Source organism: Tubulanus polymorphus, chromosome 7 (assembly GCF_964204645.1).
Source record: "Tubulanus polymorphus chromosome 7, tnTubPoly1.2, whole genome shotgun sequence".
NCBI lineage: Eukaryota > Metazoa > Nemertea > Palaeonemertea > Tubulaniformes > Tubulanidae > Tubulanus > Tubulanus polymorphus.
In genome coordinates this window covers 20,527,786-20,544,021 of record NC_134031.1, presented here as the reverse complement: position 1 = coordinate 20,544,021, position 16,236 = coordinate 20,527,786, and the positions used below count along the sequence as shown (strand labels likewise).

At 39.2% G+C, this 16,236-nt stretch overlaps 3 protein-coding genes across 3 annotated transcripts; all 3 read left to right on the top strand.

Annotated features, from left to right (window-relative positions):
• Positions 1–2,461: 2,461 nt before the first annotated feature.
• On the top strand, positions 2,462–2,895 carry LOC141909287 (delta-stichotoxin-Sgt2a-like). The gene is made up of 3 exons (XM_074799684.1): positions 2,462–2,483; positions 2,571–2,635; positions 2,722–2,895. The coding sequence occupies exons 2-3, from the start codon at positions 2,572–2,574 to the stop codon at positions 2,862–2,864; spliced, it is 207 nt and encodes a 68-aa protein (XP_074655785.1). The 5' UTR covers positions 2,462–2,483; position 2,571; the 3' UTR covers positions 2,865–2,895.
• A 356-nt stretch (positions 2,896–3,251) lies between these two features.
• Positions 3,252–5,825, top strand: LOC141909286 (ras-related protein Rab-11A-like). The gene is made up of 6 exons (XM_074799683.1): positions 3,252–3,631; positions 3,990–4,101; positions 4,436–4,519; positions 4,648–4,841; positions 5,255–5,335; positions 5,438–5,825. Exons 1-6 carry the CDS (start codon positions 3,511–3,513, stop codon positions 5,563–5,565), a joined length of 720 nt encoding a protein of 239 aa, XP_074655784.1. The 5' UTR covers positions 3,252–3,510; the 3' UTR covers positions 5,566–5,825.
• Positions 5,826–9,161: 3,336 nt separating this feature from the next.
• On the top strand, positions 9,162–11,718 carry LOC141908184 (uncharacterized). The gene has a single exon (XM_074798083.1). The coding sequence runs from the start codon at positions 9,338–9,340 to the stop codon at positions 11,105–11,107; it is 1,770 nt and encodes a 589-aa protein (XP_074654184.1). The 5' UTR covers positions 9,162–9,337; the 3' UTR covers positions 11,108–11,718.
• The last annotated feature ends 4,518 nt before the right edge of the window (positions 11,719–16,236 follow it).

The following is a 16,236-nucleotide window of genomic DNA, read 5'->3' as shown; positions in this document are numbered from 1 at the left end:
AAACACTCGATTTGTCGGGCCTTTTATTTGTAACTCATAATCGGATTTCGTTCGGATCAACGCGTTTCACTAATTTGCATTTGCGTAAAATTGTTCAGATTTGATACTTTTCGTTACCTTGACATTTTGAATTGTGCATTTCATTATTTCTGTTTCGACTGTAGATTTGCATAAGTATTTCGGGTCATTAAACCACAAATTGATGAAAAAAAATAATTGTTTTCGACACTCCGTAAAAAAAATAGTCGCAAACCACCCACTAGAAAATAACATTTTTGTCTGGAAAAAATTTGTCCTAATAAGATTAATTAAGTAACATTTTTTACATAAATCAATCACTTGGAATGTTACGTGATTGCATAGGCAGACAACTCGCGAATATTTCACTAGGATCGAATTTTGTCAAGTTAAAATATTTTTTCGAAACAAAAGAGTTTTCAGCACGTGCTGAAATCAACTTTCATGGTCTGAAGAAAAGTTTCTTTCGGGACCTTTAAAGTTGTTTCTGAACTAAAAGGTTTTTGTTTTCATCGGGTGCCGAAATTACAAGCTTGAAGATTTTTCACAAGTTAAACACCTTGAGGCTAAAAAATTGATTCCTTGCTTCTCGCTTCTGCAGAGCTTGAAAGCTGACCCGGCCGGCCGCCTATCTATCAAAGTTGATTTCTAAACTAAAAGGTTGTTTCAACCGGGTGCTGATATTACGAACTTAAATTTTTTTTCACGAGTTAAGCGTCATTAAAGTCGTTTCTACGCAAACGCAGGTTTGTCTTGTCTTTTTGATTCAACTTCTTTGGATGATGCAATTCAGTTTGAGTTTGACCTTTCAGCACGAATCTCTATGCAGTTCACAGAACTAATGTGACATTTAGATGCGAAAATGTTTAGACTTACTGCTTCATTTGCAAATATGCAAAATAGTCTTAATGGGTTGGTGTCATGTTGCCCCTTGGCAAAAAACAAATGTAGGAATTGCCTTTTTCGGAACAAAAAATATAAATTTCATGAGGTGCTTAAATTTACTGTTTACGGACTTGAAACAAATAAAAAGTAGATTTTTGAAGGACCTAAAAAGTTATTTGTAGGAACAAAAAGTTCTTTGGAATAGGTGCTGAAATCACGTTGTTTCAACTATGTGCTTAAAGGAACTTTCGTTTCATAAATAATCCACCATAGGTTGTTTCCTCGCAAACCAAACATCAACGCAAGTGGTGTGACCTTCTAATGTGTAAAACTTTCTTACTTTAACCACAAGGAAAAAAACACAATGCACCGAAGTGTGATCCTATCTAGAAGGTATTGGTTGTTGGCGTATTGCGTATCGCACGGTGGGCTGGTCGTACTGCGCATGCGTTCCAGAATTGAAACATTCATACGATACAGATATTACATGCCAGTGTTATTAATTATGCGGTTTCACAAATAGACATCAAAGAAGGAAATTTCTATGGGCAAAGAATGCGCGTACATGAAAATCTATGATGGCTGATTCGGGCCGCATCCATGTATTATCATACTCCACGAGAACGCACAAAACAAATTTGAATGCGCTTAGACAAATTTCGCCGCACAAAAATGTTAACCTTTGCCCGGCAAAGTTTGGTTTTTGGGTTTTTCTCGTTTTGAGATATGGATGTAGTCAGACACAGTCAACGTTCGATACGCACAGACACGTGACCTCATCTGTAGCCTAACCCACCGAGAAAGATTCCCGGACTGATTTTACCTGGATTCGAGCGATGTTACAAAATGTCGGCCTTATTACTCCAGAGTGGCGACGTGTCCATCACCCATCCGGCTAAACCATCCCTCTAGTGACCCAACAATAGACATGGGGGTCCCCAGTTTTTTGGAGGGAGTTCGATTTTAGAAACAGGGGGTCGTCTGGGGGTCCTCCCCGGAAAATTTTTGAAAATTTCGTGCATGCAGGCGCGTTCTGGTGCAATCTGAGGCCGATAGGTAGACTGGTTCCAGTTTACTTTGCATGTATCGATTTTATTTTGTTAAATTAGCAAATGCAGACCATGTGCCGACGTTTGAAAATTCAAAAAGGGGGTTCGTTTGAACTACCGAACCTCCCTAGGGACACCTATAATAGAAGTGTGATACCCTAAACGACATAACAGGTATAGTTGCAATCAATTAGATTTCTATATCAGTTTTGTGTTTTTCCTCGAAGAATTTTTACAATTTTTCTGAGTGATACAAAGTTTCACCTTTAAAACGCATTGTGCACAGTCAACAGCACGAACGTGACCTTCAAAGCATGGAAAATTTAAAAAAAATAATTGCTGAAATGAACGGTTCATGAATATTACAAATATCCAAAATATCTCTTAAGCCGATTCAAAACGCTCTCGATTCTAATATCCGCTAATGGGTTGGTGTCATGTTGCCTCTTCTTTGCAAAAACAATAAATATAGGATCTATCTTACTAGAATTCACTGTTCTTTACACAGACATCACCTACCACTACATTCAGGTACACTACCGGTTATTACATTCTGTCAACAAAATTTGATTGTATTCAGATCGGAACAAAGATAATTTGCGATATCTTATATTTCAGAATGTACAAGACTTTGTTCGTTGCTTTGGCCGTCTTCATGGTCCTCGGAGCCGTCACCGCTGAAGGTGCGTAAATTCTTTTCTTATTTTCGATCTACGTTTGAACTATGTAGTTTGTTTGAAATTCACGTGATGATTCCTCAAATTTTCAGAGACGGAAGTACATATTGCCAGAAGAGGTGTACCATGTTTCTGCCCAGGAAGATTCGGTTTGGGCCAGGGAACCTACTGGCTGATCGGCGGACCAAGCAGCAACTGTTGCAGCTGGGGTATCGGCAAATGCTGCAGGAACTAGATTTTTTTTCAAATAGCCAACAAATTAGCATATTGATATTTGATTATGAAATAATACAGATAGTTGTATGAATGAAATGTTGTATAATTTAGTTTGTTTTGATAGAGTTTTCGATTGTCTACGCGAGGCGTTTACCAATATCTGACAGACAACGATCTTACTGAAACCATAAATCGCATAGAAGATTTCAAATTTCAGAAGCCACTTCAACAGTTCCGTGTGACTGAAAGCAGATTACATCACATCGCAAATAAAATGACTGGTACTGACGGCATCAAACTAAAATAGGTCCAGTTATTAACGTATATTCACCATTTTTTACGAGGGTCTCCACATAAAACACATATCTCCAAGAGTAATATCGGCTTTTTCAGTTTATTCTCTTTATCTGTATTTAGACCTAGGTTTTCGATAAAAAGATTTATATTCAGTATTCTTGAGTAAAACGACATTGCCACTTGATAGTCGTATAGGAAACTTGTGTATGAGTCATTGGCCCACATTGTCATAAGGCCGGCGATATAGAGTCATAGTTATTTTTCGGTACCGTACCTAACTCCACGTCAGAAGAACAGGATAGTAAAAGAAAAGGCATCTATGGCACCGGGAGAGTAGACTGTAGTTCTTCATTAGAAAACAAGCTATAATGTCCGACAGTAATATAAACCGCGTCGGTGTGAAAACGACCTATGAAGCGAACGTTCAAACCCAGAAAAAACTGGAGCCTGCGCAATACCTTACTCAACACTTTGATTATCTCGTGAAAGGTAAGAAAGATGCGACGGTAAATAACTGAAATGTAAGAAAGGCGCGACGTAGCATCTACTCTAAAACCAGTTTCCAGTCCAAGGATAGACTCATCGGAGGAAAGATTAGATTGATTATCGTACAAAGACTGATTGTCTTACAGTAAGAAGTGTTGGTACCAATAAATGGCGTTCACGATTTTGGCGATATGATAAGTTCTTTTCATTACGAATTTCAGTAGCATTGGGCAAATTTGTTCTCGGAAAATGTAGGATTAATAACAAAGATTGCGTTATAATGGACTCTGACTGTATCGCATAACTATAAAGATTATCACGGACCCTGACACAAACTATTTTGCATTTGTATTTTCTATAGTTGTACTGATAGGCAGTTCAGGAGTCGGTAAAAGTAATTTGTTATCGAGGTACACACGAAATGAGTTCAGTCTGGACAGCAAATCGACTATAGGCGTTGAATTTGCCACAAGGTAAACTGCAGACGACAAATGCTTCCATTTTGCGGGGATTGGCCAAGATGCTTGTGGTTATGAAAAATTAATTGTAATGCATACAACGCATAGAAAGTTTACGTGAACACAAATACATCTGCGTATTTCTGCATATATCACAGATTCGAATGAGGAACAAAATGAAAAATTTATGCTAATCAATAGACTTTCAATGGCACGTACATTTGTTCGTGGTGATACAATAACTTGTATTACCACGCTTGAGATGAAGTTAAGATTTAATGATTGTAAGATTGTAATCATAGGAAGTATACATATTCATAATTCGTTCAGCCATTATTAATGATTTCAGGAGTCTTACTTTGAATGATAAGATAATGAAGGCGCAGATTTGGGATACTGCAGGTCAAGAACGATTCGAAGCTATAAATAATGCGTACGTGTTTTCGAAAGAATAAATGATCTAACGCTTGATTTGATGTTCTATGTCTAAATGAACAAATTCTCATTCTACTCGAAGTTAAGACGTCTGCCTTTATCTAATATACGGTGTATAAATTGTAGATATTACCGAGGTGCTGTTGGCGCCGTGTTGGTATTCGATATAACGAAACGTGCCACGTTCGAAAGAGTTGAACATTGGTTAGACGAATTACGACAATTCGTGCACAACAACGCAGTGGTCATCTTGGTCGGGAACAAGAGCGATTTGCGTCATTTGAGAACGGTGACGTCAGAAGAGGCGAGCAAATACGCAGGTTTGTCGATATAATCGCAATCGCAAAAGTGCATCGAAGAATTAGGAAATCAAGGTTTTCGGTTACTTCCTACATACTTCATCGCAACATTACCTTACTAATTACTTGCAGGAAAAATCTAGCATGTTACCGGTATACGAGGTATCGGCTTCCAACTTAATTCCATGAATCTTTACTTGAACCGATCAAAACATTGATCCGAATCTTATGAAATCATTTGTATTTTTCGGATAATCGTTGATCGGTTCCTTTAGCAAATAATCGAAAGAAAAAGTAAAAGACAGCGAACTATCAACATTTCTTTATTTTGCTTTTCTTTTATCCTGTAAAAAAATAATATCAGTAGATGGAATCTGCAGATATATGAAAATGAAACTGATATCCAGGAATCTTATACATGTCAATTATTTCAGAGGAAAATGGTTTGGCTTTCATTGAAACATCGGCGTTAAATTCATCAAACGTCGACGAAGCATTTGAAATTTTACTCAAAGGTCGGAAAGAAAATGTTTTTATTTCACTCGATTATTTTCATCATTTCCATGCGACGTGTAAAAAAAGAAAATGCTTTAATCATCTTATTCTTATTATAACAGAAATTTTTCGAATAGTCTCGAAATCAGAATTAAAAGAAGACACCGAAATAGTTGAGGTTATAACAGGAACTGCGATGAAAGATGAAAGCCGTCGTGCCGGATTATCCAATCCCAACTGCTCGTGCTAGAAACCTTATTCACGTGACGTCATAGTGGCCGTGAAGCTATGTTATAAGTAAGATCCACGGTTGACTGCCATTTGACGACCAATATGACGGATATGAACATGTGAGAATAAGTTGTTGTGTCACGTTTGTCACGTTTCACGTTCTTAAGTCCACCTTTTTCCGGTGGTGAATAAAAGCCGGACCTGGACCCGGGTATTTACCTGAAATTACCCTTATAACAAATATTATATATTCACATGGTATCCATCTGTGATTTCGTAAATAAATGAATTGAAAAAATAGATGATTCAAGATGTTGATCAAATGTGGGATTCGAATTGAACATGTGGAGTGGTTTCAGGCGCTACAGTGCAGTAACAAGTTTGAAAAATGTGGCTTCTATACAACAAATCTAAATCATTCGATAACTCGAACACAGAACCCATTTTCCTCCGTCACATTTGTGATGAAAATATGAGCTTTATACAAGAAGAGTCATTATAATAGGGGGCAAAGCTTCCCATGAGAGAAATATACATGTACATGGCACATGACTTTGACTTATATGCGGCACATGAAAAGCGAACGCTGTTATAGGGGGTACATCTTCAAAACAAATTTTCCAAAGTTTGATCTTTTACAGAAAATCTAGGGTGATTTCAAAAACAAAATAGCCAGCAATAATTTGGCGCTGTTTGTGTAAGACTTTCACAACCAGGCTGTGAAAATATCATCTTAGCGGAAAAATAGGTGGCAGACCCCCTGGGTTCCCCGTTATTCCCATTGAGTTGTTTGTTTATTTCCAAAATTCTTCCAGATCCGAGCCGCGTGAGAATTTCATCGTCGTCATACAGTCGTTTCATCAAACCGACCAATAGAGTCTGAATGCTCGTAGTCTCGGTGAGAGCTTGGAGTAAGTCTGATACTCCAAGGTGAGAGCAGCAGCGTGAAACACTTTTCTACGAAAATTACATTGGAAATTACCGGCGGAAAACAACGTCGAATTTCGTCGTAGACTTTTACATGGTTTTCCAAGCGCGACAAATTTCGCTGAAATTGTGATCGTGATCTGATTAGAGGCATCGTTTTTTTAAACATGATTTATGTTGCTTAATCATATCCAGTGCGAGATACGTCGACACATCGTCTAAATGCAGAATTTAATTATTGTTGCATTATATAATATCTGTGACAGAATGAGGTCATTAAGAAAATAATTGTCTGGCGCAAACTGCAAAAACTAAAATAACGTAATTAGCGACTACCAAGAGATATGTTTCATCTTTATATCATATCAAACATTTGATTTGAATATTTCGAAATGAACAAACGTTTCATCCAAAACTGTGCCCGTTCGTCTTTTTCGGTCTAGACAATTCAAGAGAACCGGGATCGTGCTTCGTAATGAAATACTCATCGTTCCATCTTAATCAAACTACTTTCGCTTTTTAACGATATATTACGGTACGGATCAGTTCCCTTTGTTACGCGTGTTCTCAAAACGCGATGAAACGAAATCCATTCTAAGCGGTGACGTATGCGCGAATTGAGTATACTAGTATGCTTCTGCAGGCTGTACGGAAACTGACAGATGATGAACACTGTCCTCCTCCGTTCTATGATGAATGCGTATCGACGCAAATTATCAATTTGTCTTGTACAGTAATGACCGTACGCAACGCTGTCCGTTTAAGTCAACAAACGTGGGATTAATAAATATTTGCCGACGTCCGCGTCGAAATTACTATCTTTTTGCCACTGAATGAACCCTTACCTTTGATATTGATAGAGCGAGGCTCTGTAATAGAGGCTCTCGAATAGATATAAAAGTTTATATATTTTACCGAAGTAAGAAAATTAAAAGAAACTGCTAGTGCGGCGGTGAGTCTGCTGGGGATTTCCTTAAGATTATCTCAGAATTTTTGTGTTGTAGCTTTTAGCCACTAAACGAGTTTTTTTCTGCTGGGCAGGCGGACAAACATCGTTCAGAAGAGGGGGGTGTTTGCAATCATGCTGGGGAGGGTACATTCAACATGATGCAGGGAGGTTCCTCCATCACCAAACTATCAAAAATTAAGGAGTGTCCTATTCTATATCTGCATTCAAAAAAAACCAAGAGCAGACTATATACGTTTAGTTAAGGAACTCGGTCCTATACCGATTCATAGCTCTGAGTTCAAACAGCTTTCGATATGAAAATTATTGCGTATGCAGCCACTGAGGACATATCTTACTTATAAAGTCATCATTGAATTTACCATAACACATGACCTTTCTACCTATAGAAAATTACGCCTTTTTTCTCACGATATTTATCGTTTGACACAATTGCCATGTTTGTGTACTTAATTCCAATATCTACCTCGATTTGCACGTAATCAGTTGTTATTCATATCAATCGCTAATCTATATCTCTGTTTACAAGTAAAGTACTTTTGCCTCGTATAAATCTTAACAATGATAATAGCCATTTAGCGTCTGAGCCAAGATTTCTACGCGCGAACTTTATTCCGATTGTAAAACTCGCTTATTCTGTAATCTTTAATTGCTATGGGACAAGGCGCTTTCCGTTCCAGGACACATATTCATTGATTCATTGGAAAACCCATAATGATTAACAGATATAAGTTAATTTTACCTATGCTATCTATTTGATATTTTGATTACTTCACAAGTTGTTATCGCCGTTTCTACCGCGTTTGTCAAAGTTTGATAGAATAACATAATTAAGTCTGTCACCAAATAGAATCATCATCAAAGTGCGTGCTTCAAAAATTCCAGCTTTCTCCAATTCTAAAGAAACTTAAGTAAATACCGGGATTGGTTACTTTTGCCGACAAGTGCGACAGGAAGGGTCTATCCGCCATTGCTGGGTAGTCTAGTGGTCTGTTGGTAAATTGTATGCAGTTTGTTAGGAGTAAACACCGTTATTAAGCGGAATAATGCACTGGTGTATCAGTGACTGTCACCCGGGAATTGCCTAGTCTAAGTATCACATGCGTCATCACGTTACGGAGGGATTTACCTGGATTTCGATACCTCTTTGTACATTGCGGAAAATTCTGTGTCTTAAACCACGCGAGATGCATAGAATAATATTTGATGAGTTCTTTTAAGAAACTCGATTTTGCTTTTTTGAAGTGATCAACCTAATTCAATATTTTGCTTTTTGAAGGTTATCTTTTAGAATAAATGATCAAGATTGATTGATTTTCAACGTTGTTTGGTCTATAAGTGATACATACGAATCACTTTTTGATAAGATTTTTCAATAATTTCTGAGAGATCAGCATTCCATCCCCCCCCCCCCCCACACACCCAAAAAAGTTCAGATGGGAACTAAGGAGTGCCTAAGGAGTGGACCTTTATGCAATACGATGTCAATACAATATATGAATGGAACTAACTGTGTTGAAGAACTCCGATTCATGAAGTAAACGTCAATGACGCTATTTTCACGAGTCGCCTATAAAATGAGATCCATTATGCTTTAATGACGTCATTCTGTGCATTGACTGGTGCCCGCGTTTGTTTGTGTTAATTATAGTATACGAAACCAGTCTAAGTTCAAGTGCCAAAGGCATTTGACCTAAACTGAGTCATTTGTGTAGGGTTTATCTGGCGTGCGTGTTCCACACAGCTACCAGACACGTATTAACGAACTATAAACAAAGATCTGTATATTACTACTGACTGTGCGCTCTATATGCTGTGCGTACGTACACTGGAATCCGATGGCTCTAATCCGACTACTCTGATCATCGATCCAAGATACCAAGGAATATAAACGAGAATGGATACGAACACGGTTATACTGGCATTCGCCGTTATGTTCGGGATGATTACTGGAGTTATAAGCGATGGAATGTTGTCGATTCATTTCAACCATTTTACGAACCCACAAGGACTCGGAGCGAACGGTCATTGTTGCGATGGCCGGGCGTTTTTCTGCCTGTCGCCTTGCGATCACTATTTCATACTGTGTTTAGACCATCCCGACGGTAATCCGCACGATTACGTAAACTGTCCGTTGGGGCGTTTCGTAACGAATAAAATCGACGAGATGGACTCAATTCGTTTCGGGGCTACAATCGGTGGAATTAACAACCCGATGCTTGTCCCTATTCGACATTGGAGAAACGGTTTCCTGTTAAAAGTGGAAGTTTGGGATTCCGACATCGGAGTCACTGCCGGAGAATACGTGGATTCCTTACGAAAGAAGGTGCTCATTCCAATGGCCAAGAAGGCGTCGTTAGCTGAAACGAAAACCGTCCTTCTCTCGACGAGGACGAGTCTTACCATCGAGGTGAAAGCGTTCTGTAACCCGAACTACTACGGGCCGCAATGTACGATTAAATGTATGAACCAAGACGACGCTAACGGTCACTACTTATGCGACGAGGAGACGGGCGAACGGAAATGTTTGCCCGGATGGTCGGGTGATTCTTGTACTGATGCGATAAACGAATGCGCCAGTTCACCGTGTCAAAACGGCGGTACCTGCATCGACGATCACAATCGATTCCACTGTCTGTGTCCGACTGGTACAGCCGGTGACCAGTGTCAGGTTGATATCGACGAATGCCGCTCGCGCCCGTGTCTGAACGGCGGTTCGTGCATCGACCTTATCGGCGAGTTTAACTGCAGCTGTGCGCCCGGGTATATCGGCGATACGTGCCACCTACCCGACCCGTGTTCGTTCGGTCCGTGCAAAAACAACGGCACTTGCGTTAACGAGGGCGATTTCGAGTACGCTTGCGATTGCCATACGGGGTTTACCGGCGAGAATTGTGAGAAAAGTCTCGACAGTAACCGAGTAAAGACTTCTATAAACGTCGACAAAGACCACGACTCGTTAGGGGTGCCCGTACTATTGGCCGGTCATCTGAAACACGAAGACGAAATCAATATGAAACACTGGTTGATAAGTGCCGTGCTTAAAAGTGCGGCGATCAAACGCGATTGTTTCGTGGCTATCGTCACGCTAAGTCAGTGTAAAGGCGAGAACGGGGACCCAGTGACAAACGCCCTTCTTAAAGTCACCTACGACGTCCATAAACTCGACAATAAAACTGTCGAAAAATCAAAAGACTTCGTCGTTCATAAAATCGACGAGAATTTTCCGTACGAGAAATTCGACGGTGACGATTGTATGATAGCCCAGATTGCCGCGTTGGTCGTCGGAGAGTCTTGGATCGCGCAAAATTGGTTCATACCTGTCGGAATAGGAATTGTTCTCGTGGCTATAATCGTGATTATATTGATTTTGTTTGTTAAGAGATTGCGAAGAAAAGAAGCCTTCGACAGAGCGGCGGTTGGCTACGAGTGCGTGGAGACCTCGTCATCGGCGGCCACGACACCCCGCAATAGTACTAGTTCCGCACCGGAATATGACGTCACGCATGCGTTTAGCAACGCGATTTATTTACGAAGTGACAAGCCCCTCCGAAACGGGGGAATAGTGCATTTACCCGAAATGAGTGCCGAGGAGGAGCATGCGCTACGAACTGAATGCACCTACGACGACTACCAGGAAGAGAACTTTTATCATACCATCGACTGAAACGGTCCAAACTTCGCAATTCAATGAATATAGTTTTTTAAAAGGTTTTTGTTATTTTTATGGTGGGCTTTCACTAGTCAGATGTTGAGAGGGTGGGTCACGTTTTGCGATCGAAAGCTTTTCTACCTACAACTTTTCAAGGAATAATACTACATGTTAATAGTTCACTTGACACGACACATAGCGATCGGGTAACATGCTGCATGGATCTAGTCAGATCTTTAATACTCTCGTTTACCCACTGCCTGTCAGTAGATAAGATAATGCAATATCAAGATTGCTAAACAGACATCTTTAAATCGATTTGTTTTACATTAACGACGTCTTTATCGCTTTTTGATAAGTAACAGTGCTTTTAAATGAGGATGTAATAAAAATGTGTGTAATGCGTCATCAAGTACAGGAAATTGCGCTAGATTTTAAGGTGAATTCTTTAGCGGGAAATGATAATAGGTAACAACTGTAGAATTTTGACAAGTGTAAATATATAAACGGGTTCGTGATACGTTCAAGGGGTTTTCTATCTATTGGGGTGTATGTACATTGTGCTTGTAAAAGGGAAGCGGTTTTACGGTTGACGGGGTTTGTGATTATATTGCGACTCACTCTTTGGCCTAGGGCTGATGCCCTATCATTGACACTGAAGCTATGCACAGCACGTGTAATTAGTGGCAGTAATCTGTGACATCGATAATGATTTCAGTTTGTTTTGTATCTGCTTTGAATAGGCCATACATTCATTAAGTGAGCGGGGGCTATAAAACTGTTCCGTCGCAGGCGAACTCAATTTTTACTGAGCTTAATCTAGAATATGAGAATATTTCCATTGCGAATCGGTTAGTTAGCCAGCTAGTCTGGTCTGATCCAACTATTAGCGAGGAGTCATATTTCATTAGCTGTATGATTCTGTATAGAGCTGTATTTATCTCGGAGAATATCCGTTACCGTAACCGGATGTACCGAAAAACTGGGTCTGATATTATTTTCTTCGTTCCAAATTACGGTTCCGTATAACAACATAAAAATGGTGGTCATGAAATCAACGAAAGCATAATTTCTTATTACGCGAAGTTTTGTATATGTAATACATGTGTAATATGCATAATTCTGAATGTCATATAGGTATTCACTGATTACCCGGTTAGCTGGAACTAATTTTCCTAATTATAGACAATCATGTATTCGTATGGGCTGCAGATATTTTCATCATCGTAAACAAACAATAACCCTCTTCAGACCGTCGCAACGTATTGATATCAAGTATTATCACTCGCTTTTTATCAAATTATCCCGATAATGTATACCATGGTTGTGCTGTTACGAATTTTTTCGCATCGGAACGACATATTTTACGAAGAGATTTCGACACACTTTTGAGGGAGGGTGAAGCAGAGCCTCGTCGTAAGAGAGGGGAACATAAAAAATGAATTTCTACGCGTAAATGAGGAAATGTGATCATAATCTATGATGTAATGATAGTTTGGGGATCACATGTACGTAGGCCTTACTTGTAACTTAAAACTCCTAGCCCGGCTCTGGAAGTGGAAAACAGCCCCCCCCCCCCTGATTCGCTTGAGCTTCCATTATGTACAGTAGTACTACGTCCAACTTCATAGATACGAAAAAGTTTAAAAATTGCACCTGTTACTAATATGATTTATGAAGCCGATTTACACGCTTACGCGTACACGTCATGGGTACTCGTGTTTTTCTTCGAAATTAAGCCCTCCATCAACACCCGTGCAAAGACCGTAGGTTATAACTTTCTCTCAGATATATTAGTAATTGTCGGTAATAAACGTGGAAAACTACTCGCTTATGTCGATTATGTGTAGCGTGGGATTGACTAGGTCGGTATTTTTTGTAATGGTAAAATGAGTGTTGAACAAGTAACCGCTTGTTAAAGCCTTTTAGTGCAGCCTATAATATACAGAGGATGGAGAGAGAGAGAGAATTGGGTGAAAGTAATGATGACTGTTTTCATCTTCGCGTTGTACATGAATAAACTTCTTTATTGCGAAGCTTCAGATCAAAGGTTATCATTTTTTCGTCGACCATAAACTAAAAGTCAATACCGCTTTGTGACAGAAAAGAAAGAGAAAATACTAAACCATAGGTTCACTACAGCCAAAATTGATTCGCTTTCATTTTCTGTGATTTCATCTCGACTGCATTCGGGCCACAGAAAGTATTGGTCAAAGTTTAAATCTAGATGTGAAATGGACCCGGTTCCACAGTTGTGAGTTAAGATCTAACCCTGAGTTAACTCATTGAAAATGAGCTAATTTTAACTCAAAGAGTTAACTCTAACTCACAACCGTGGAACCGGATCCAAAGTTTTAATTTTGCAATCAAATGAGAACGAGAACTGAAACTGAAACTCTTTGGGGCTGTTTTAAGTCACAGTTCCTTGTAATCTAGAATATAATCACGCTGTTTAATATATCTAATATCAAAAGCTATTTAAGTGAAATAGATAACGATTTGACAAATTGCTGTCTTGATTTAACGGACCTGGTGACATTGATTAACCCTTATGTAATGTCAATATGTAAATATAAACCTATAAAATCATTTAGTGCAATGTACAGTTTATTTTTGACAGAATGTAAATATCAAAAGTGAGAGAGAAATATATGTTATGACGGTGTGATCCATAAATCTGTAATTGTTTGTGATTTGTTTATCTACGACACCGGTTTCTAGGTCTCTTCGAAATGATTAACTGATTTTAGGAATTCTTTTGTGTTCGTCGATTTACTACGATATCTAAACATCGTAAGATTCGTCATTGTACACGCGATACACGTATTCGCAGTGTGAGAACCGCCCACGCATTCATGTCTTGACCGGTTTTCGATGAATGAACGAATCTCAGTGGAATGAATGAAAAAACTACGTTTATTTACGTCGCGTGAACGTAGCAACAACAGACGATTTACAATACGACTTTACAATCTATTCAGAAGCCAAATATGGCGTGATAATTTGGTGAATTCTTGCTAGATCTGATAACATATAAAGTAGAAAGCCCGATTCTTTCATCCCAGTTTTGAAGATTCAAACAAGAATTCATTTTATTCATCATAATTCATTAGTAAATACATGGGCAAATAGAAACAATATTATGTCTATGACGTGACAAATATGCATACGATATTCTTAACTGATCTGAAGTGATCATGATGAATAGATTCTGCGATATGTTGGTAAGTTAGTTGATTAGGACCAATGAAGGCCAAATGAAAAGATACGGATTGGTAAGGTTGAGTCATACCAAGTCTCCTTCTTTTTGACGGGACGATTCGGAGTTTTCGATGAGTGATCTGATAAGGTTAATAAATCTGAAGATGGCTTGTAGTGCCTCATGATTTAACGCTTGGAAAGAATTAATCGACAATCTGGTATTTGTTGTATGTATATATGCAACCGTTGTGGTTATTTGGACAACTGAAATCACAAATTAACCTAACCCAGTACACTGCGAATCGGTCGACAATAATTTACTATTGCGCAGCCGTATTATATCTGTTATTCCGACTGCTTATCGTCGCTGGAATTTTTGGCATGCCCCAAAGAGAATGATTATGTTCACGTATGTACTATTTTCGCTATGGTGTGAGAAGTAAGTATGGAAACGTGCCAAAACTGTTATGTACAAGTGTCAGCCGATCACGTGTTGAGAATTATTGTGTCAGCCGATCCGTTACGGCTATGACGTCAGTGGTGAGACGAACGTTAGACTGCGGCGATGTCTTGTAATCCTCGCCCATTGATAGTGGGTGTCTCAAGGATATTCTTTTATCAGTTGTTTCAGGTTTCGAAATGCAGGGGCGGTTCTAGGACAAAAAAAGAAGAGCGTACCGCTATTGAAGCCGGCTTAATGGGGTCCCTCGAAACTTTTGAATAAATACATCCGAAATTGCGCGATTTCCGACAGGATCGGTGTCAAGCAGGTTTTGACGCTATTTGCCTCCAGGAAAAGGGCAATCTCACCGAAAGGCGGTGCCCGGACACCAAACCAAAATATTGAATATGAGTTTCAATATTTACACCAAAAGCCCTGGACCAGTGGTACACAGCCAAGTCTTAGATTTAAGACCAGTCTAAGTCTATCTTGGTTCTAAATCACAGTATGATCTGAGACCATGTTGCACTTGTAAGTTCTGTTCTGTATGATGCAAATAGGACCCGGTTAAAAGATTTTTCAGGGTGTTTACTGGATATACCACGGGGAGACCATGGAGTGTCTATATAGAAATTATTCTTGTCGACTGTTGAGATTTCTGTGGCGAAAGACAACAGAAATATTCGTGATCGTAGGCAAGGGAACAACTGGTAGGAAGTAGATCATATTCATTTTATCCCGCTAGTTGCTGGATGAAACAACGCATTGGACATTTAAAACTAGGACACGATCGCGTTTCATTTCAGTTGAATCGGTGTTCGTTGCGTCATAGCCCGAGATCAGCTAGCCGCCTTTAAGCTCTACTGGCTAACATTGACGCCGCCACGTCTCCTGATTTTACCGACTATATTTTCAGTACGCTCATTGATGTCAAAATGTCGATAACGGCGCTCAAATTAATGAAGTCAATTAATTTTGGATTGAAAGCGATGCAGTTCGGCAAATCATGGACGAGCATAAAAGCAGACGAACTCATTCACAATAAAAAGGCCACCAGACTCTGACATTTAGGCAATTCTAAGACCTTTCCGAGTGATAACAAGATTTCTTTAATTGGAAAAGTTGCCCATTCTTTGTTGTTCTTCAGACGAAAAAGAAATATATGCAAAAAGAGAAAAATAACAATTTGATATTTCCATTTTTTGGTTTTTGGGACAGTCCTGTGTGTTTTTACACGCCGAACGCTGATTGAAAAGGTCGCATCGACCTCGGCTAATGTTTCGAGAGAGATCGAGAGTGGCTTTACGAAAAACGAGCGTCTATTTTTATAGATTTTCCGAGAACTCGTTAATTGAACACCGCGCGACTGATAGGTTTAATTCTGCGGATTTGATTTCTTCCCCCCGATTGATCGTTCACATCGACGCCTCATTCATCAACAGATACTATGAATTATTAACACGTTCTCTCCTTTTTAATTATCACCCGAAAGAACGAGTCT